This window comes from Peromyscus leucopus, chromosome 20, assembly GCF_004664715.2.
Source record: "Peromyscus leucopus breed LL Stock chromosome 20, UCI_PerLeu_2.1, whole genome shotgun sequence".
NCBI classification, from domain to species: domain Eukaryota; kingdom Metazoa; phylum Chordata; class Mammalia; order Rodentia; family Cricetidae; genus Peromyscus; species Peromyscus leucopus.
In genome coordinates this window covers 18,264,437-18,284,752 of record NC_051080.1, presented here as the reverse complement: position 1 = coordinate 18,284,752, position 20,316 = coordinate 18,264,437, and the positions used below count along the sequence as shown (strand labels likewise).

Below are 20,316 nucleotides of genomic sequence, written 5' to 3'. Positions count from 1 at the left end.
ATGATCAGCTTCCCCAACTGAGTGGGCTGGGTGTCGGCCAGCAGCCTAGACATGAATAGTTCTAGTACTAGACAGGGTCTTCTCCCTCTGTTGCCTTAGTTCAGCCCATGGCTTTTTGTTGTTGTTGTTGTTGTTTTTTGTTTTTGTTTTTTTGTTTTTTCCGAGAACACAGGGTTTCTCTGTGTAGCTTTGCGCCTTTCCTGGAACTCACTCTGTAGCCCAGGCTGGCCTCGAACTCACAGAGATCCACCTGGCTCTGCCTCCCAAGTGCTGGGATTAAAGGCATGCACCACCACTGCCTGGCTAGCCCATGGCTTTTTGGTCACTCCCCCAGGTTCATTGCCAGGTAATCAGAAGGCATCCAGTTAGGGCCATGGTCATCCTAGCCTCCCCTTAGGGATCAGCCATGCTGTGTGGCCTCACACAGACTATCAACCAGCGGGAGTGGGTGAGGGACACCACAAAATCAGGAGACGCAGCCCTTACCTCCTGTGGCTGGTATGTCCTACCAGCCTCCACAGGTCTTGGTGTCTGTGTGCCTGGCAGAGGAGAATGCCCTGGGCATGTAGGGCACTGGTTTCACCCTGTCCTTGGGAGAGGCTAGTGGTAATGGCTGTGCTTGTCTTTCAGTACAAAGTCTTGTCCGTCCTCCCAGGCTCAGGCATGGGGATAGCCGTATCAACGCCATCAACCCAGAAAGTAAGTGCCTGGCAGATGACTCCACCTCTGCCACGCCCCCACGCCCCTGCCACGCCCCCACCCCATCGGCCACCAGGGCACCTGAGTGAGCCTCCCTGGGATGTGGTTTTAGTTTGGGTAGAGACTCCTTTCTCCCCCAGCACAGAAACCTGCTGCATGGAGTCAAGGTCCAGAAAGTTTAGCTTGGCTGGGCACCATAGTTACAGAACAGACAGGTTGGTGAGTTCCAGAAGGAATGGATCCTGCATTCATCCAAGGAGAAAAGGCTAAGTCCTCTTATAGGCTGGAGCCTTCCGGGTGAGAGAACTATCTGGTCATTTTTCCCCGGCCAGACTGCTGTCCTGATCTGACAGGGGCCATTCTAGCCCCAGCCTGGATATGAAGCACTCACCACCCCCCTCCATTTCTTCCCGCCAGCCCCTGGTGTTCGGTGCCATGGTGCACAGAGATGAAGCCTTTGAGACCATTTTTAGCCAGTACATGAAAATCACGGCTGCAGCGGCCTCTGGCGGTGACAGCTAGTATTGACTGCAAGGTGTTGCTGGAATCCTTTCTAATCATTGGATAGAGGATCAGATGGGATGTCCTTGTGATCTTTGGCAATAATTCTCCTGGACTGTGGCTGGTTATGGTGGCCTGGGTTCTGCAGACCCAAAGGGCTGGGACTCAACGGATGGTGCTGGGCTGGCCCATGCTGAGCGCGTGAAGCCCCTTCGTGGACACCTGGGGACACAGGTGGGCAGAGGATCCTCTCAACCTGTTTGAAGGATGGCACACAAGACACTCGTCCTCAGGCCCTGCTAAGCACAGCTCCTCATTCTCCATCCCAGCCTGGGTAGAGACCCGGCACCTGCCATCCGGAGAGGCTCTCTGATCCCATGACCCCTGTTCTCCAGAGGCTAGAGGCTTTATTCCATCAAAACCATAGCTGGGAGTGGATGTGGCCCCTTCTGGCCAGGATGGTAACACCGAGAGAAGTGGTGGGGAGGCCCCTCTCCGGTGAAGAATGGCCAGTCATCTCACTTGGCCCCCAGACCCTCCTTCCATGCTGGACCTACTGTGGGCACTGAAAGGCTGTGGGTAGGGCCTCTCGGGGCTTGGTGTGTTTAGGGTTACCTCCCCCTCCATTTTCGGTGTCTGGGCCTGAGCTATCATAACTCATCTGGCTCATCTTGGTTTGACACTCCAGCCAAGAGACCAGGCCAGCGAGGGTCCAGAATGGCATGTTGGCAAAAAGCACACCTTTTTCACACCTTACTCTCCAGGAAGGTTGGGAGGGCACTCTCTCCACTCCAGCTGCTGCTGTTCAGTGAGAATCCGTGGTGGTCTGGCTGGCGTTTGGCCTCCAGGCTGCAGTCGCTCTGAGTAGTGGGGTGGGTTCAGGGAGCTGGCCTGAGGGGCTTCTAGGGAGATAGGGGAGAAGCCCTGTGCCACAGGAGACAGCTGCGGGCAGAGCCTAGAGGTTGGGGGCCTGAGTTGCCCTGTACTTCTAACATCTGACAGTATTCCCTCTTCCTACATGCTCAGCAAGGGCCAGGCAGACCCACCCTACCCATGCTTCCTGCCCCATCAAAAGCGGAGACTGCAGGGGTGGGTGATCTTGCAGGCCCAGGCCTCTGAAGGGTGCAACCACCACCCCACCCGTGCATTTTCCGGGTGGATCACTCTGGTTCCTTCAGCTAGTCCTGAGCCCTTCAGGTGTCCCTGAGATTGTTTTTTTGAAGAAACAGAAGATTATATTTTTTACAGAGAGCAAGCTGTTTTTCTTATTTTTGTATCATTTTTCAAATGTAATTTTTACCTTTGCTCCAATCCTCATTTGCTGGTATGGGTGTGAGGCCTGGTGGCTTGGGCTCATGACACCCCATTCCCAGGGGCTTCAGGCCACACACTGGGGTTGGGAAAGGCTTGCCAGGCAGCCAGATCAAGCACACATACCACCCCAGATGTGTAGCCAAGGCCGCACAGCTCCAAGTACATGGATGGAGAAGTCTGAACATGGAGGCAGGACCCTCCTCCACCCAGGGCTGTGGCTTGGGCCCCTGTAATATGCTCATGCTCTGAAGAGCATGGAGTGTGATAAGGGAGGACCTAGTGGCATCCCCAACATGCCAGAGGTGAGAAAGCATGGCTTCTGACATGTCTCTGGGAATGACTATATGGGTGATGCCCAGACATAGTAGTTAACACTTTCTGAACCCTGGCAGTGCCCAGATTGGTGAATTATGCCACTGGGGTGCCACACAGAGGCCTTGAGCTGAATAGGCTTTTAGGGTGGAGCAAGCGGTTTAGTTTGAGTCTCTTTCTTTTGGAAAGAGAGATGAAGACTGACCACGAGCCAGGGGGACAGGGCTGGGCCAGGGCCCTATGCAGGCTCTAGGCATACTTACAGAGACACTGGAGTTTGCACTGGATTGTGTGATCTGAGCAGATGTTTAATTTCTGACTAATCACTGACCTAGAATGTCTGATTTTGTATGTCTGAAGCTTGAGTCTGTTTTGGATCTGTATATAATTGTTACTGGTGTAACTTTTGTTCTACAAAAGGATAATATTCTATAAAGAACTGATAGGGAAAAAAAATCTGTCACTTTTTTTTTAAAAAAGAAAAATCTTGTTTAGATACAAAGTCTTGTATAAATTATAATTTTTATTTAATAAACCTAAAATGCTCTGTGCTAAGGCTTGGGGGCCTCTGTTTTTGGCAGTGTGTAGATGTTGGCTGTTGGAGGAGCTAAGTGACCCCTTCCCAACCCCCACCCCCACCTCCAGGCTCACACCCCACCAGAGTCCTCATGGCCACCATTGCGGCAAGGTTCAGCACAAAATGCCTGGGAGAATGAAGGCTGTTTGCTCTACTGCAGCCCCTGGTGTGGAGGATGCTGGGAACAGAAGGTAGTCCCTTAGTCCCGGAAGACAGGGCAGAGGAGAAATGGCTGGCCCTGGGTATGTGAGGGCCTAGTCTGGACCAGGCAATGCCTTGGGATTGCGGTATAAGCCTTGGTCCTGTTGAGCTGTGGTCTCTGCCAGCCTGGGGTCCTGAGCAGAAGGGTCTCTGGCAACACTATGACTTTATCGATTCAGATGCTGACATTGGACACGGGGGGGGGGGGGCTACAGAGGGATTGAGAATCAAACCTGGAAAGGCACACTGATGGTGCCTGGCTCCACCCCTACCCCAAATGAGCTTCCAGTAAGCAGGAGCTGCCAAGACCTCTTTGGAAGGGGCCTAGAACCAGTGTCTACTCAGGGATGTGGCCATAGGAGGTTGGGCATCTGCATGTTCTGTCCATCCACCCACATATCATCTATCTACTGACCCATCCTTATATTCATCTATCTACCTATCCATTCTTCCATACACATATATTTTCTCTAACAACCCACCCATCCATCCATCTTATTTCTCTGTGTCTCCATCCATCCATCCATCCATCCATCCATCCACCCATCCATCCATATTTCTCTGTCCCTCCATCCATAGCATACACTGGCTTTTGGTGCTGGGATACAGCACAAAGTTCCCTGGGAACTTGGCAGACAGATACTCTGAGCTCTCCCCCACTGTGACACTCTAATCGCTGTCACTCACCCTTCCTGACCCTCTGCAGCTGTCCTTCCTGCAGGTGGCATGGCCTCTCAGCTGGATAGCACCATCATGCCTAGTCCTGTTTGAGCCCCTCATCTGGTTCCCTTAGGCCAGGTGGAGCGGATGAGGACACATGGATGCAGACACACACACGTGCTACCGTGGCTGACTGTACAGAGATAGGGTGCTCATGCTCAACCCGGCACAGCTGTACTTTGGGAGCACAGCGGCCTCACTGAAACTGAGTCATGAAGCTACACCTGGTGCGTTTCTTTCAGGCAAATGGCAGGACCTACTAGCTAAGTAATTATGCTATGTGAGATACATGCCAGGAAGGGACTCCTCAAATGTTAACATGGCAGCAGAACAATCCATGAAGGGGATGAGGGATGGGTAGATTCCTCAGGGAGGGTACAATCACTCAGTCTCTTAGCAAAGATTCATCAAACCATGTTTTCTTTCTTTTTTAATCTGCTTTGAAAATAAGAGCATGTAAAAAAAAAAAAAAGAGTGTGGGTGACGCCAAATTCTGCCCAAAATTAACTTTATTTTTTTTTTTTTTTGGTCATCTCAAACATATCAGAGCAAATATGCCACTTGCTAATCTTGAAGCCAGCAAGATCAGGAGGCATATTGGGCCCTCCTCATGTCAGGGCTCCTGGTTCCAGGAGACCGACCGTATTGAGGACGGAGGCAGATGCAGGGAAACCAGCCGCTCCCCGTTCCCACGGCTTCATTTTGATAAACAAGAATAAGTTACCGCATATGACTGCTGCCTAATTGTGCACCAGTGGTCCCCAGAGGGAGTTCAAACGTGGACCAGACCCCCTACGGGATCCTACGTTGCCACTGTCTAATCTCTACTCCTGTTTTGTTTTTTTCCTCCTAAAATGCCTAAGGCCTGGGGTTGGGGTATTGCATCTAAAAAGCATCATGGAGACTGTAGTCTACTGCTTGGGAATGTCAGGGGGGCTCCCTCCCATCCTGTGCACAAGTATCAAAGGTCATAAGTGTCTGACCCTCGTGATGCTCCATGATAGTGCCAAGGTTGAGATTCTGAACATGGCTTGCACTGCTAACCGCCATCAGAGCATCCTCTGTCTAGACCCCTCCGGTAGAACTGGCCGTGGCGGGGGTGGACCAGGGCATGGGCAGCATGTAGCAAGGCCAGTGAAGACCTGAATTTGTGGGAGAGTACAGTTCCTGAGAGCTGGGAGCACCCACAGCTGCCTCACGTCCTGAGCCCCTCTGGAATGCCAGGGGTGAGTGGACAGTGAGGTGGGCACCCAGGCGTCTGCCCTGACACTGCTCCAGGGCTACCTACCTACTCCAAGAGCTGCTAGTCTGACACCTTTGGGTTCTGCCCACCCGGGAACAGACCTGGATAGAAATTGCTAGGTGCATTTACTCTTTCGATCCAGCCTTTTCACTCGGCCATCAATCATTAAATAGCACCACTACCATAATTACCTTTAACATGGTTCCTAAGCCTTAACAGCTGCCCCTTTGTCTGGATGGGACTGAATGCTAAACAGAGAATTTCATGTATGCTTCAAAATAGAAGTCAACGCAAGAGCACCTAGAAACAGGGGCAGCCTGCAGAACTCCATACTGACTAATGGGATCTGCGTGAGTTGTACGCTTTCCCCAATACAGAACCTAAAACCTACTCTTGTAACAGCGTCCCTCCCTCTTTGCAAGCCTAGTGTAAGCTGCATATTCTTCAATTTCACATAAAACTCTTGTCCACACTTCTCAGATGCATCAGTCTGGAGACACAGCACAGGCCATAGTGTGTGGCTGAGAAGCTCCGGGTAGGAATGCCTTCAGAGAAAACTGGTCATGAGCCCAGGGTTTCAGCCAGAGCAGCTAGCAGTCCCCTCATGGAGACAAAGCAAGTAGCCAAGGCATGGAATAGATACCCTTGTGATAGACAAGGAGAAAGCTGTCGATAAATACACAGAAGAGGACCCACAGTGAGGGAAGAATGGACGTGGACCCTGGGAATGGACACAGGGCTTGCACCAAGTACCTGGGGGCGACCTGGGACAATCCACCATCCCACTGGTGACACTCAGGCTGAGGTGGTCTAGAATCTCCAAAATACCCTCTGTGCATGCCAGTTGCCCTCTGCCCACCCCCCAACCCCCCCCCCCCAAAGCCCAGCTGTGCCAAATGCTTTGATTCCAAATGGAGGCTCCCTTTGGCCAGTGATTCACAGACTTCCCTGGCCAGAGTGTGCGGGCTACCAGGGTGGACAGAACGGAACTTCCAGTGGGTACTTGGCTGGATTGTTTCAGAGGATGCAGCTGTGATGGCAGCAGATGGCAGCCCAGGTGGGGAAGAATCCTGAGGAGGAGACGTCACCCTGGGGGTCTTCTCGCAGTGGCGTGGCCTCGCTCTGGAGGCGCAGCTGTGCAGAGGATCTCACTGTATCGCGTTACAGCTGTGGCGTACAGCAGGGGCCACGTGGCAACATCCTGATCATGAATGGAGGTTGGCATAAAGTGAAGGCAAAGAGAGCCATCTACTTTCCCAAACCTGGTCACGAACAACTCCAGAGAAAGTCTCACAAAGGGATCAGAGTGACCGGGCCATTACCCGTGTGTGTCCAGATGGTGTAACCTGATTCCTGGGAAGGATTCATATTATAATGTCCCTAAAATTATTGCAGTATAGCCACGAAAGGGCTGTCTTGAAATTTGCATGGTCGGCATGGCTAAGATCTAGCAAGCCAACCCCCGGACCAGCAAGTGCCATTTGCTGAGAACAAGTTACGTGAAAAGCGACTCAGATGCACATAGAACCGAGGCGAGGGTGCCAGGTATGTATACGGAATTGTTGACAAAGCTGTCTTTTCTAAAAACCAAGATTTACCTATCAAAAATAAATTTCTAAATTCAAATGGATATATCAACATAATTAGTCTGTCGAAATTTTCTTAAGTAATTTTCACACTCCCCAAGCTCAAGGTCGACTTCTCAGCTTTGGGAGGCTTGCTTAGGACTTTTCTTCGATTCCCCGAGCGAAGAGGCGCACCAGCTGGCAGTGGACCCTGCAGAGACAAACAGCTCCATTTAAACTCCACGTGTGTTCCATCACTCATAGCCGACCTGAGCCCCACACCTACCAGAACCTTACCGTTCTCCCTTAGACTCCGAATGTGCACATCACTAAATCAATAAGTCTGTTTTCGAAAGACAACTTGCTTTATTCTTTCTATGGGGAAAGACTTTGCTTTGCTCTCTTCGGTTGGGTTCTATTCCAATACCACAAGTTGGGGAAGAAATGCCCCCTGCCAGCAAGAGTGGGCGTGTGAGTGAGCCTCCCCTTGGCTAAGAGTGACTCTGAGCTCCCATTGGGGAACTACGTGACTGAATGGGTGAAGTCACTAAGAGCCAGCCAGCTGGCTCTGGGCTCTTGCCCATGTCCTTGCTGGTCACCAAGGCTGTGTGGCCTTTACAGGTCCCTCTGAGACTCCACCTCCCTCTTTTCCCGATAGCCTCAGGATGTTCTTCTCAACACCTCTGACTCCTTCCTGCCTGGTGCTGCTCATTCCTAGCTTGCACACCTATCCCTGGCCACGGAGGCCAGATACATTCGGGGGAACCCAGGACTTAGGAAGTACCCATGAAGCCAGTTACTTTTGATGATTCTTCTAACTAGAGAGAGGGTGTGTGTGTGAATATGACAGAGACCAGGGGCAGAATACAGAGTACAGGAGAGAAAGAGACCAGAACAGAGGAGGATCAACATGTCTGCAAATCCCAGCACCACAAAGTCAGCACCTGCTGATAGCATTCAGACCCGCTCCTCGGGCACCTGGCCAATAGGCAACCAATACCTTGGCCCACTCAGGGTCCTGACGACAGCGCTCATTGCTGTATGGTCTCTCTGCCAATGTGCATTGTCCCCTTATAAAAGGGCGGGGCTGTTGACTTGCTCTCTCCCTCTCCCCTCCCCTTCCCCCTCCTCTCTTCTCCCTCCCTTCCCCCTCTCCTCTCTCTCCCCCTCTCTTCTCTCCCCCACACCCCTACAAGGTTGCGTCTGCACCTCCTCTCTGCCCCATCCCGTGCTCCTTTTCTTGTCTTCTCTCCTCAGCTCCCTTCTCTCCCTTACCCCAATAAAATTCTGCATGTGAGTGCAGTCTGCATGGTGTACCTCTCCCCACGGCTCCCACCTGAGCGCCGCCGGACGCCGTTTTTAAAATACACCTGCCCCGTGCAAACTTCAGACCACACACAGCTTCCACGCCTGGCGTAAGGACAGCCTGGCGTAAGGACGGGGGGAAACAATGCCTCTTGTTTTCTGCCACAAACCCAGTGAGCTCACTTTGGCAGACACAGCACTCATGACAGACAGTCTGGGCAGGTCAGGGGGCTGGGGTCCTGCCCACTCACCTGACCTCGATGGCAGGGCTGTACAGGACCTCCCCATCACAGTTCCAGGAGCTCCTAGAGGTCGAGCAGCTGCAAATGGGGCTGTCGTTGCAGATCTGCCCAAACGGCTGCTTCCCGTGTTCCTTCAGGTCACTGTCCTCATCTTCCACGTGCTTCGACGTGAACTGGAATTTCTTGACTCGGTAAACCTCAACGAAAGTGAAGTCGAACTGCCGAGGCAAACATCATGGCGGCCAGTCAGTGAGACCAACCTTCCGGCTCTGCGGCTTCAGCCAGCCGGGACTCGTGGTCTTATGAAGACACATAGAGTGGTGTCTCCGAGCCACCAGTCTTCTTCGTGTGTGTGACAGCTTACAGACAGCAAGTGTGCTACCCGCCCAGGAGCTTCAGACAACTGCTGATACCTTTGACATCTCAAGTCTGAGGCTAGGGAGATGGCGCAGAGGTTAAGAACCCAGACTGCTTTTCTAAAGGACCCAAGTTTGGTTCCCAGCACCCACCTGCATCAGATGGCTCACAGCTACTTGTAACTTTACCTCCAGGGAGATCCAGCACTTCTGATCTCCACAGACAACTGCACTCACGTGCACGTATCCACAGACAGACAGACAGACAGACACACACACAATTTTTTAAAATCCTCCACAGATATGAGTCCTTGAAAGAATCCTGTGGTTCATTAGTGGTGATTGGCAGAATTCTCTACTTTTAAAAATAAATTATTTAATTGTATGTGTGTGGGGGTATGTTTTGCCTGCATGTGTGTCTGTGTACCATGTGCTTGCCTGATGCCCATGCAGGCCAGAAAAAGGCATTGAATACCCTGGAATGGGAGTTACAATTGAGAGCCATCATGTGGGTGCTGGGAATTGAACCTGGGTCCTCTGCAAGGACTACCAGTGCTCTTAAAACTGCTGAGTTGAAGGAAGGAACCGATAAGGAGGCTAACGAGTAAGATAACACATCCAAAGGTCTTCTTTCCTTGGAGTTAACAACAGATCCTACAAACCAGGGCAGCAGGGATTGCCCAAATGTAATTGACCTTGGGGCAAGAGTGCACCTCACCTGATCATCCTGGTTGGTGTGCCGGACCAGAAATCTCAGGAAGTTGAACCTGGAGCACTTCCGGATGAGGATGAGGTCGGAAGATCCATCTCCCAGATGGGCAGCCGGGGACATGCCCCCGGGGCTCCGGGGACAGGCACAGGACATGTTGGTGGCATTGATAGCCAGGAACTTCCCACACACCACTTGCCATTCTTCCATTTCCTCTGGGGAAAGACAGAGGATGGGTGCCGTGGTCAACGTGGCACAGCCGCAGGGGGCGGTAGCCGCTCTCCCTCTTGCTGTGGTTCTTGGCTTTTATTCTGGCCTGACGACATGCCATGGAACTACCCACTCACTTTAGGACCCGAGCAGATCATTTCCCTATTCCCCATAAGAGCACTTTTGGACAACAGTTTAACAAGGGTGAGCAGACTGTTGTGGGATATTATTTTAACTGGGCAAAGAGGTGTTACATTTGTGTATGCTGGGGCCTATTACTTTAACTGTGAAAAGGTGTGTTACATTTGTTTATGCTGCATTTGTTGAACAATGTAAGGGTGTGTGTTTAACTATGTAAAGATGTGTTACGTTTGTTGCACCTTGCCTGCCTAAGGCACCTGATTGGTCTAATAAACAGCTGAGCCAATAGTTAGGCAGAGAGAAAGGATAGGTGGGGCTGACAGGCAGAGAGAATAAATAGGAGGAGAAATCTAAGCACAAGAGAGACACAGAGAGAGGAAGGGAGGGAGAAGAAGGCGGACACACCCAGGGCCAGAAACCTGGCAGCCACCAGCCAGCCAGACACAAGAAGTAGTGAAGGTAAGATATACTGAAGGAAGAAAGGTAAAATGCTCTGAGGCAAAAGGTAGATAAAGAGAAACAGGTTAAGTTAAAAGAGCTAGCCAGAAACAAGCCTAAGCTAGGCCGAGCATTCATAACTAATAAGAAGTCTCTGTGCCATGATTTGGGAGCTGGTTGGTGGCCCAAAAGGAAAAGCCTGGTACAGCAGCAGACCTCTGCAGGGGTTAATCTGGCCTAGCATCTCTCTTTATATGGCTTATAGGCCAAGAATGCTTATCATAGATTTGAATAGTCTAAAAAAAAATGAAAAACAATAGCTTGCGTGTGAATACGACACAAAACTCCAATCTCAGAGGTCATAGGCAATGCTCTAGGACGGTGACACACCCACTTATATACCCACTGGAGCTGTCATTCTTGCTGGGTAGAGATGTAACAAAGGCCTTTGGTGACCATAGCAGAAGGTGCTCATTCGGCCAGGCCCAAAGAGGATATTTGCCAATCCCTATTCCACAGTAGCTGGAACAGCAGCAGCCTTGGCTCTGGTCAGCCTTGTGACAGCGACTGAAGGCCTTCCCACAAATATCTAGGTTCCCTAGCATCTCCAAAGCTGCAATGACTTGATGCTGCCTAGAGCTAGAGATAAAACTGACACACTCTAACCAGGCGAAGAGGGAGATAGGCTGGACCGCCAGAGGAGGCCGCGCACCGAGAGCCGCACACAAGAATACACACGCAGTGATTACCAGCGTTCTCCAGGCCGTACAGGGCTTTCTTCTGCTCTTCTTCCAGCTGCTGCTTGCTCTGCCTGCACACGAAGCACCTGGAAGACAGCATGGTCACCGCGCCTCTAGGGCATGCATCAAGCACATTTCAACAGCGAAGCCCCTGGTCTCCACACACAGAAAAGCATGTAAGCTCTTTTCAGATGATGAAAGGCTCAAGTTTCAAAGGCTTCAACAGAAATTCTTTGGCCTACCACTTTTGAATTCTCAAGATTAGACCGAAATTCACATCAGTCAATCAGCAGCTTCTTTCTCCAAGGCTTGCAAACGTCTCTAGGACAGGCTCACCTGCCTAGCTTGGGATGCATCAATGGGAATGTGAAAAATCCACCAAGCAGCCTTAGAGTGAAAATGCCCTTATCTCAGGTAACAAGTGTGATGAGCCTATGCTCCGGTCAGTAAGTAACTCAGAGCTGAGCCACTGACTTAGTGTATCATCTGGCTGTGGGTGCGGCTGGCCTAGTATTGGACCCGTGCCTTGAGCCTGCGCCATGGGGAGAACATGGCTGCTATGCACATGGCCAGGATGGAGATGCTGAGCCAGCTCTTCTGAAAGCATCTGTGAACTGGGAAGCCCCACACAAAACTTAAGAGTCTTCCCTCTGTGTTTAGAAAGTCCTTCTGCATCCCCTGTCCTAACAGGAACAAGGCTCCCAAACAGCCCTGCATAGGTCAAGTGATTTACAATGGAAACCCATGCAGAAATGCACCTGCTTACCCGGCCCGGCAAGGTTTCTTGTCCCGTGGAGATCCCACTGTGTGCTGTGCTGGGAGGAAGGACACTGTACCTTCATAGTACTGATGAGAGAGAAAGGTCTTCAACCCTGGAGAAAAGAGCAGTGGAGAAAGAACACCCATGTGTCAGTGCCCGGTTACAAGTGTCCTTACACCCACCACCACCACCACCACCACCACCACCACCACCACCACCACCACCACGAGGACAGTGGTCTGGAGAGAGGTAGCTCAGCAGTAAAGAGCACTGGTTGTCCTTCCATAGGACCCAGGTTGGAGTCCCAGAACCCACACACTGGCTCACAACCATATGTAATTTCAGCTCCAGGGGATCTGACGCCCTCTTCTGGCCTCCGTAGGCACCAGACATCTATGTAATGCTCAGACACACAGAATAATAATTTTTTAAAAAAAAGAAGACAGGAAGCCGACGAGTCTGCAGGGGGCAGGAGGGGCCTTGCAGGCGACATTGCTACCATACCAGGCGACATTGCTACCATACCAGGTGACATTGCTACTGTACCAGAAGGAGATGCAGATTCTGCCCTCCCCACAATGGCCTAACTACCAGCACCACATCAAAACCACTGGTGAGAGGTGTGGTCGGGGCTTTGGCCACATATCCAGGCTGCCTTCAAGTTGCCAAGCAGGGTACTTGGCAGCAGTGACCTTGCATGAACTCAGTGGTGTGGCCTGATGGCTCAGGGTTTCTACCACCCTTCTTCAATGCGATCAGCAATGCCCCCTGCTTCCTGTGTGCTTAGCCCCTCACCAGAGTTGTCATCATCGACAACATTAGGGGTCTCCTGGGTGACCTTAGGACCCAGGTCACGGTGGTACCGCCTGCCTGCTAAAGGGCCTACTGTGCGGTGCTATCCATGGTACCAGCTGCATGGTGCATGTCAGGTTGAGCAAGGCCGACAGGCTGGACCGATGGGCCTCTGATAGCAGGGAGTGGGCAGGAGGCATAGGGGAGTCCAGGTATGTCCTAGGGTGACCACCTGCTCTGGGACTAGCTGGGCTTGCTGTGGTCCTGTACATACTCCTTGTCTAGTTTATGCTGTGATGTAATGCTGGCCGCGAGGAGTCCACCCCATCTAAACCCTAGGACACCGAGCCCTCCCATTCCACACAGGGGCCAGGCCCCACTTCATCATAGCCTCGCCTACAAGGCCACAAGCCTCCCCTGGGGAGGAGGGTCCTGGTTCCTCCCACCTTATTCTGGGCGCCCCTCCAGGTACTTGTCCCCTATGCCAGGGGCTGGGTGCTAGAAGCATGCCAGGGGGAGCTTTGTGGAGAGTGGCTCTGGATCATGGGGCATCTGTTGCCTCTGCCTGGATGTTGGCACCACCTTCTCTCTCTCTCTCTCTCTCTCTCTCTCTCTCTCTCTCTCTCTCTCTCTTTTTTTTGGTTTTTTCGAGACAGGGTTTCTCTGTGTAGCTTTGCGCCTTTCCTGGAACTCGCTTTGGAGACCAGGCTGGCCTCGAACTCACAGAGATCCGCTTGCCTCTGCCTCCCGAGTGCTGGGATTAAAGGCGTGCGCCACCACCGCCCAGCTACCTTCTCTTTCTATTTACTCCCTGTGGGCCCCAGGAGATGTCCAGTGTCCGGCGCCCTGGAGGCGCTGACCCACAGCAAGCAGGCTGGTAGCTGTGTGTGGTGTGCAATGCTGAGCTCTAATAGGACACTGGGGACAGCTATCTCATCCCAAGCAGAGACCTCTTTCCAAACCCTAGGTTCCCACCTCAGCTGCCGTCAGCCAGCCCTGGCATGTCCGAAGGACAGAATGCTTCATTTCACACCTTGCTGTCCTTCCTAAAGCTCTCAGCTGCCCAGCACAGTGGACAACTTGCCACCTCACTGCAGCCAAACACCAACATCCACCCGTGTGGTGTGCGCTAACACCCTCAAGTGGCTCTCTCAGGACCGTGATGCGGTGGGAACAAAGACCAGGGGAGCTGCTCCACCTGAGCGGAAGGATGGGGCTTCTCAGATGTGTTCTGAGAAGGAATGAGAAGGAAGGCACCGGCCAGAGGCTCTGGACCAGCAGGGGCTCCCCATCCCAGAAGATGGGGGCAGGTGCAGTACTTCAATATGGAAATGGTCAGTTTGCCCAGCACCCAGAGTCCTTCTCCGAAGGGCTGGGTATGTTGTATCTCTGCCACACCAGAGGTTGCCTTCCTTCCTCGTGAAAGGGGTAGGTTCTGGTGCTCAGAGTCATTAAATTTTACAGTTTTGCCAAAAGCAGACTGTTCAGAACAGGGCCCAGACAAGGGGAATGCACTAAACCCAGGAAAAGGATTCACCTGGACCACCAGAATACCACACCCTGCATTTCACATTTTTCCCCTAAGCTCCTCTCCTTGGTACTTTAAAGCCAATGGGGGTGGGAGGAGTACCCACCCCCTACCTGAAACCAGTAGGTGGTAACTTTGGGTGCAGCCTGAAGCTGACCTGTTCTCCTTCATCCTAGCTTGGTGACTACGTAAGAGGGGACATGGCTATGACCGGGGACCCTATCTGCATCCCCAGGGCACTGTTTGCAGGTCTGCCTCACTCCAGCTGTACTTTGGGAAGGTCCCGAGTGAGGTCTGGGCTCTAACAAGCCTCCCAGGGACACTGATGCCTACCTCCGCTGAGAGCCAGTGACCTGCAGGAAGTGATACCAGACCTGGGCAAGTCACGTAAGCATCCTGCCTGCTGTCTCAACTGTGAAATGGGGACCGAGTCCCTGCTGCACAACAGGAGGGCAGGGAGGAAGGGGAACACCCACCGGTCCAGTCCTCCCCGTCCCTGCTGGAGTTCCGCCGAAGCAGGTGCAGACCTCAGACCTCTCCTGTCCTGCTCAGTTACGCGTGCTCACGGGTGTAGCTGGACGGCGGATGGCCGCTACGGCGGTAGAAGCTCGGGAAGCCGGTGCATTTGTGGGAAGGGAGGAAGTGAGCCTGAGTCTGAAGGGCAGATGCCCAGGGCTGCTGCCCTTCTTCACAGCGACATCTTGGTCCCTGAAAACACCTGCCTTGATCTCTCGGGTTTAGTACCACTGACACGACATCTGATAAAGCCAAGCTCCCAGTCCACAGGGCCTCCTCCCTCAGTCTAGTTCTGACGCGATCGGGGTCACAATAGCCAGATTCAGGGTCATGCCCCCATTCCGGAAAGCAAGGCCGGGAGTCTGGTCCCCCCCCCCCCCCGGGATGAACGCAATGTCTGTGGACCCCGCATACCTGAGAAGTCGTATCTGACGAGGCCCATCCACCGTTTCTTTTCACTGTCCTTGATCAAGTCCCCGTAGAAGCCGTAGCCCAGCAGCGACACCGAGTACCGCAGCAGCGTGCTGTTGTGGTGCACAGAGGACACGTCTATGGCCAGTGAGTCCCCTGGGGGAGAGAGAGGAGAACTATCAGGGAGCCCCCCGTCCCCACTCTGACCTCCTCTGCCCTGCCTCCTCCCATACAGGAGGGGCCTGCCTATTGCAAACACAGGAGACAGAACGCGTTCAGTGCAGCAATCTGGGCAACAAAAACTCAGATGCGACGACGACGGTTATCTGGCTGGGACATCTGTCACACCATTACACACACCGGGGTGGACTCAGCTTATCCGGCTGGTTGGGTGGGTGTCCCCTTCCTCATTGCTTCATCTGCATCCCTCCCGGTCGGAGAGGACAGCCTCCCTGGGTAGGGGAGGACCGTTCTTGGGCCCAGGGTACGTGCCGGAACCTCTAAACAAGTCCCCCGATGACAAGTTTGGGCTCCTACTTATTTCCAAGCAAGGTCTGAGCACTGTTCTGAAGGGACAGGACAGAGCGTGTCCAGGAGGGCTGTCCGTGTTACCATGGACGGAGGCAAGAGCAGGCTTGGGGTTGAAAAGAGGTATGCAACACTTAAAACACAAAATCGGCCAAGTGTGGTGGTACACACACACCTGCAAGCCCCATACCCAGGAGGCTGAGGCAAGGGACTGTGAATTTGAGTCCAGCCTAGGAGATACAGAAAAGGCTTGTCTCAAAAAAAAAGAAAAAGAAAAAGAAAAAATTACACTTGGGAAGTAGAGCCAGGTAGGACCCCTGTGAGTTTGACACTACTCTGGTCACCATAATAAGTACTAGCCAGCTGGAACTACTACATATTGAGACCATGTCTCAAAAACAAACAAAACAAAAAACAAAACAAAAAACACCACCCAAACCAATAATAAAATCCCAAGTAGTTATTTTAAAATAAAGCATTTCCATGACTGTAAGTAAAACAGGACCCTGTAAAGAGTGATGCGCAGGGACACCAGCCATTTCTCAGAAGCCCCACAGCTTCCCCCCTGCCCGGGGGGGGGGGGTTCTCACTTGGGACTGGAGCAGGGGCTGGGTGTGTCTGTCACTCAAAGGAGTAACTCAGCCTGGAGCCTTGCAGGTGTTTTGCAATGAGGATTAGTCCTGGCAGCCAGCCAAGGGAGGAGAGCAAGGGAGAACACGAGACAGCAGGGCCACACGACACTAGCTGGGGCCTGGGGTCTGTGCAGGGGGCAGCCACATGTGTAAGACAGGACTTGGGGCTGGAGAGTTGACTCAGCGGTTAAGAGCACTTGTTGTTGTTGAGGAGGACCTGGGTTCGATTCCCAGCACCCACATGAAGGCTCACCTCCTCCTCAGGCACTCTCATACACGTGGTACACAGATGTACACACAGACAGAACACTCATATACATAAAATGAAATACAAAAAACTCAGGAAAATAAGCCTCGACTCACCAACAATGATGTGCAGAGCTGACGTCTCTGCATCGTTTGTGCCCACTGTTGAGTAACACACACAATCCGTGGACCCTGCAAAGAGGACAGGAAAGCTCTCAGTGCTAATGTAACTGGCCAAAACTATAACTAACTTCTGCTCTGCTGATCCTGCCCATCTGTGACCCTGGAACAGCTAGAGAATAAAGAGAAACAAGAATTTCACCTGAAACATGAAGGCTGAAAATAGTAAAAGTGGCCTTATGGTAACACATCCCTCCATGAAGTGGCCTGCAGCATACCCGGACACAGAGAGCATCTCGAACCCTCTTGGAACTTCTAAGAGATGTCTGCAATGCAGGCAGCCACTTCCCTCCCTTGGAAAGCTCTGGAAGGTGTGTGGCCCCTGCCCACACCTATGTAGCTGCCAGTAGTGCTGCCCAGCCCAGCCTAGACCTTGAGAACAACAGGAGTCCGGCACAGAGCATTGTCATGGGGAAGTCCACGGCAAACGAAGTGAACTGTGAAGGTCTTAGTTTTTATTGTCAACTTGGCACAACCGAGAGTCACCTCGGAAGAAGGAACCTCAATTGAAGAACTGTCTCAACCAGACTGACCTGTGGCCATGTCTGTGAGAGGTTTTACCTTAACGGATGTGGGAGGGCCCAGCCCCCCCCCCCGTGGGTGGTCCCATTCCTAGGCAGGTGGACCTGGGCTGGCTAAGAAAACTGTCTAAGCACGAGCCAATGAACAAGCTAATTAGCAGTATCCATGGTTTCTGCTTCAGTTCCTGCCTGAGTGAGTGCCTGCCCTGACTTTCCTTAACGATGGACTGTGACCTGGAAGTGTAAGCTGAATCAACCCTTTCCTCCCTAAGCTGCCCTTGGTGACAGTGTGTTACCACGGGAACAAAGAAGTAACTAGAACTAGAGCCTGTGACGACCCCAGCTCTGCTGGAGCACGGTCCCCATCCTTTCTGCTGGGCGCACAGGGGAGAGAGAGTCTCACATCCCAGGCCCCTGGCCCCGCCTCGCTTGCTCAGCCTGACCAGCGCCTCGCCTTGCCCCAGGTGATCATGATTGCACCGAATAGTCAATTCCCTGAGAACTTTCCTTGACATCAAGGCTGAGGGGCAAAAGGGTTCAGCAGCTCATGTCCACCCCCATCCCTATTGGACTGTCCTGCAGTCCCCACGGTGGCGTCAAGCGAGACTCTGCTGCCTGTGTGCTACTCAGCATGGGAGCTGTCACCTGGTTGAAACAGAGCTGGGCAGAAGTCAGAGCTGACTCGGCACCATGTGAGCGTTCTACCAGAGAAACTCATTTTGTGCTTTAATGAAGTGAAAGAGACATCAGACTTCTGAACCAGCTGGATCCAGTGGAGGTCACACAAAGCCATCGTTTCAGATTTCATCCCAGGGACAAGCGGTTCACACGTCCACGTGTCCATTTGCTAGCAGGATTCTGCTGTGAAGAGGCTGGACGCGGCTCTGAGGGCTTTCATTCACCACCCTACTGACGGCGCGACCTTAGCGCTGAGGGCCAGGTTGAAAAGAATGATCTGTGCTCACAGGAACACCTGGCATTCCCTACACACTGGATGGCGGGAGGTTCTCTGCTTGCTTAGCCCGCAGGCCAGCAGCCAACTGGAGCTCACAGCCCTGGTGGCACATGGTGGTTTGGACATGGCCCCTACTAAGCAGAGGTCAATTCCCTGAGTCTCTTTGAATAGCATCACATGCTATTCAAGTAGCAATTTCCATAGAATCAGGGACTCCACAGGCCATTCTGATGGCCAAAGGATGACTTGTAAGTGACTGGCAAACAGTAAGGGCTCCACATCTTTGGTTAGGAAACCAACTTGTCTTCCCTCAGGGTCTCTCAGCCAGCTTGCCTTTATCTCAAAGGACTGGGTCTCTGGTAACGCTCTCATCAAGCCTGCTGATGAAGCTCCGCCCTCAGGCCCAGCAAATATCTCACCAAAGCTTTCCTCAAAGCACCCTCACAGACACACCCAGGAGTGTGCTTTCCCAATCTCCTAAGCTCTCAGTCCATGGGATGTAAAAGTCAAGATCAGCCGGGCGGTGGTGGCGCATGCCTTTAATCCCAGCACTCAGGAGGCAGCGCCAGGTGGATCTCTGTGAGTTCGAGGCCAGCCTGGGCTACCAAGTGAGTTCCAGGAAAGGCGCAAAGCTACACAAGAGAAACCCTGTCTCGAAAAACCAAAAAAAATAAAAAAATAAAAAATAAATAAAAAATAAAAGTCAAGATCATCACACTATGTTTTCTAAGAACTAGGAACTTTCTAGAAAAGCATTAAACATGCCAAGCTAGATGGACACCCTCAAGATACAGCCTAGCTGCCACACCTTCCTCCCAAAGTGAGCGAAGTCTTGTCCTGGGTTCTGCCAACTACCTCCCCATCTGGGTCCCTTCCCAAGGTCCCAGGACTCCTGGGCAGGTTTCTTCAGCCCACACCAGCCCCAGATCCCAGCTCTCAGGTCAATTAAAAGCCACTTCTTCCAGACAGCCACCCCCATAACCCGTCTCTGTCCCCGGGTGCCAGGTACCTCTCCTGACTCCAGGATGGCAGCCCCACTGGCCTCCAACTGTTGGCAGAGACTGTCCTGTGTGCTGCTGGGCTTTCAGGGCACCGGGATAAGGGTCTTCCCAGATACACAGTCGTGTTCTTTCTGCTACTCATACCTTATCTCACAGAAAGAGTATAGTTATGAGAAATTATAAAAATCACCTTAAAAAAAAAAAAAAAAAAAAAAAACAGGGTCTAACGTGGCCTAGGCTGAACTCACTATGTAACAGAGGATGATCTTGAACTCCTGACCCTCTTCTCTGCCTTCTGATTGCAGAATCCTAATTTAAATGAAGGATGAACCAGGAATGCTATCCCCCCATCTGAAGCCCTAATCCTAGGGAAGTTTTACTAATGAAGGGGGTGGGGGTATGACCATATGACTGGAGAAAGCCATATGTGTACCATACCTGCAGGGATGATGCCAATCCTGAGGGTACTGGGCACCAGCACGGCTCTGGGGTGATTGGGGTCAATGCCAGCGTTCCGTTGCGTCCTCCCGATCACCCCATGCAGCACCTCGCTGAACATGCCATCCCCGCCGACACACACGATGCTGCAGGAGGAGCACAGGTTTGTCAAGCCCACCAGTCCTCTGCCTGCAGCAGCTGGGAGCCTCGAGTCCTGGGGTCGGCTTGCAAGACTGGCCTGTCAGACCCCTAGAAACGGTGCCTGAACAATTCCCTATGCGATGAGGTCCTGCCAGCCTCCCCTATTCTGTTTTTCCAAACAACAGGATTCTTCACAGACCCTGGCTTCCCTGCATTTTGTAGCATTTTGGTGGTTTCTGAGCAGGTATACATGTGCCCAGCCTTGGTCAGCCATCATCGAAAACCTATGGTCTGGGAACTCGGAAGATAGTTCAGTGGTCAAGAGCATGTACTGCTCTTCCAGGGTGTTCGATCCCCAGCACCCACATGGCAGCTCACAACAGTCTACAACTCC

General features: G+C 52.3%; 2 protein-coding genes across 7 annotated transcripts in view; one reads left to right on the top strand and one right to left on the bottom strand.

Moving 5' to 3' along the window:
• Window positions 1-1,404, top strand: part of Gramd4 (GRAM domain containing 4) — a 78,965-nt gene extending 77,561 nt beyond the window's left edge. For all 3 annotated transcript variants that reach the window (XM_028878155.2, XM_037197461.1, XM_037197462.1), the window contains 2 exons: window positions 631-699; window positions 1,117-1,404. In XM_028878155.2, coding sequence (XP_028733988.1) covers window positions 631-699; window positions 1,117-1,221 — 174 coding nt within the window. In that variant the 3' untranslated portion in view covers window positions 1,222-1,404. The remainder of the gene's footprint in view (window positions 1-630; window positions 700-1,116) is intronic.
• Window positions 1,405-4,815: 3,411 nt separating this feature from the next.
• Window positions 4,816-20,316, bottom strand: part of Cerk (ceramide kinase) — a 47,836-nt gene continuing 32,335 nt past the window's right edge. For all 4 annotated transcript variants that reach the window (XM_037197464.1, XM_028878156.2, XM_028878157.2 and 1 more), the window contains 8 exons: window positions 19,782-19,927; window positions 16,804-16,878; window positions 15,284-15,436; window positions 12,040-12,145; window positions 11,283-11,359; window positions 9,754-9,959; window positions 8,689-8,897; window positions 4,816-7,343 (listed from right to left, as the gene is read on the bottom strand). In XM_037197464.1, coding sequence (XP_037053359.1) covers window positions 7,289-7,343; window positions 8,689-8,897; window positions 9,754-9,959; window positions 11,283-11,359; window positions 12,040-12,145; window positions 15,284-15,436; window positions 16,804-16,878; window positions 19,782-19,927 — 1,027 coding nt within the window. In that variant the 3' untranslated portion in view covers window positions 4,816-7,288. The remainder of the gene's footprint in view (window positions 7,344-8,688; window positions 8,898-9,753; window positions 9,960-11,282; window positions 11,360-12,039; window positions 12,146-15,283; window positions 15,437-16,803; window positions 16,879-19,781; window positions 19,928-20,316) is intronic.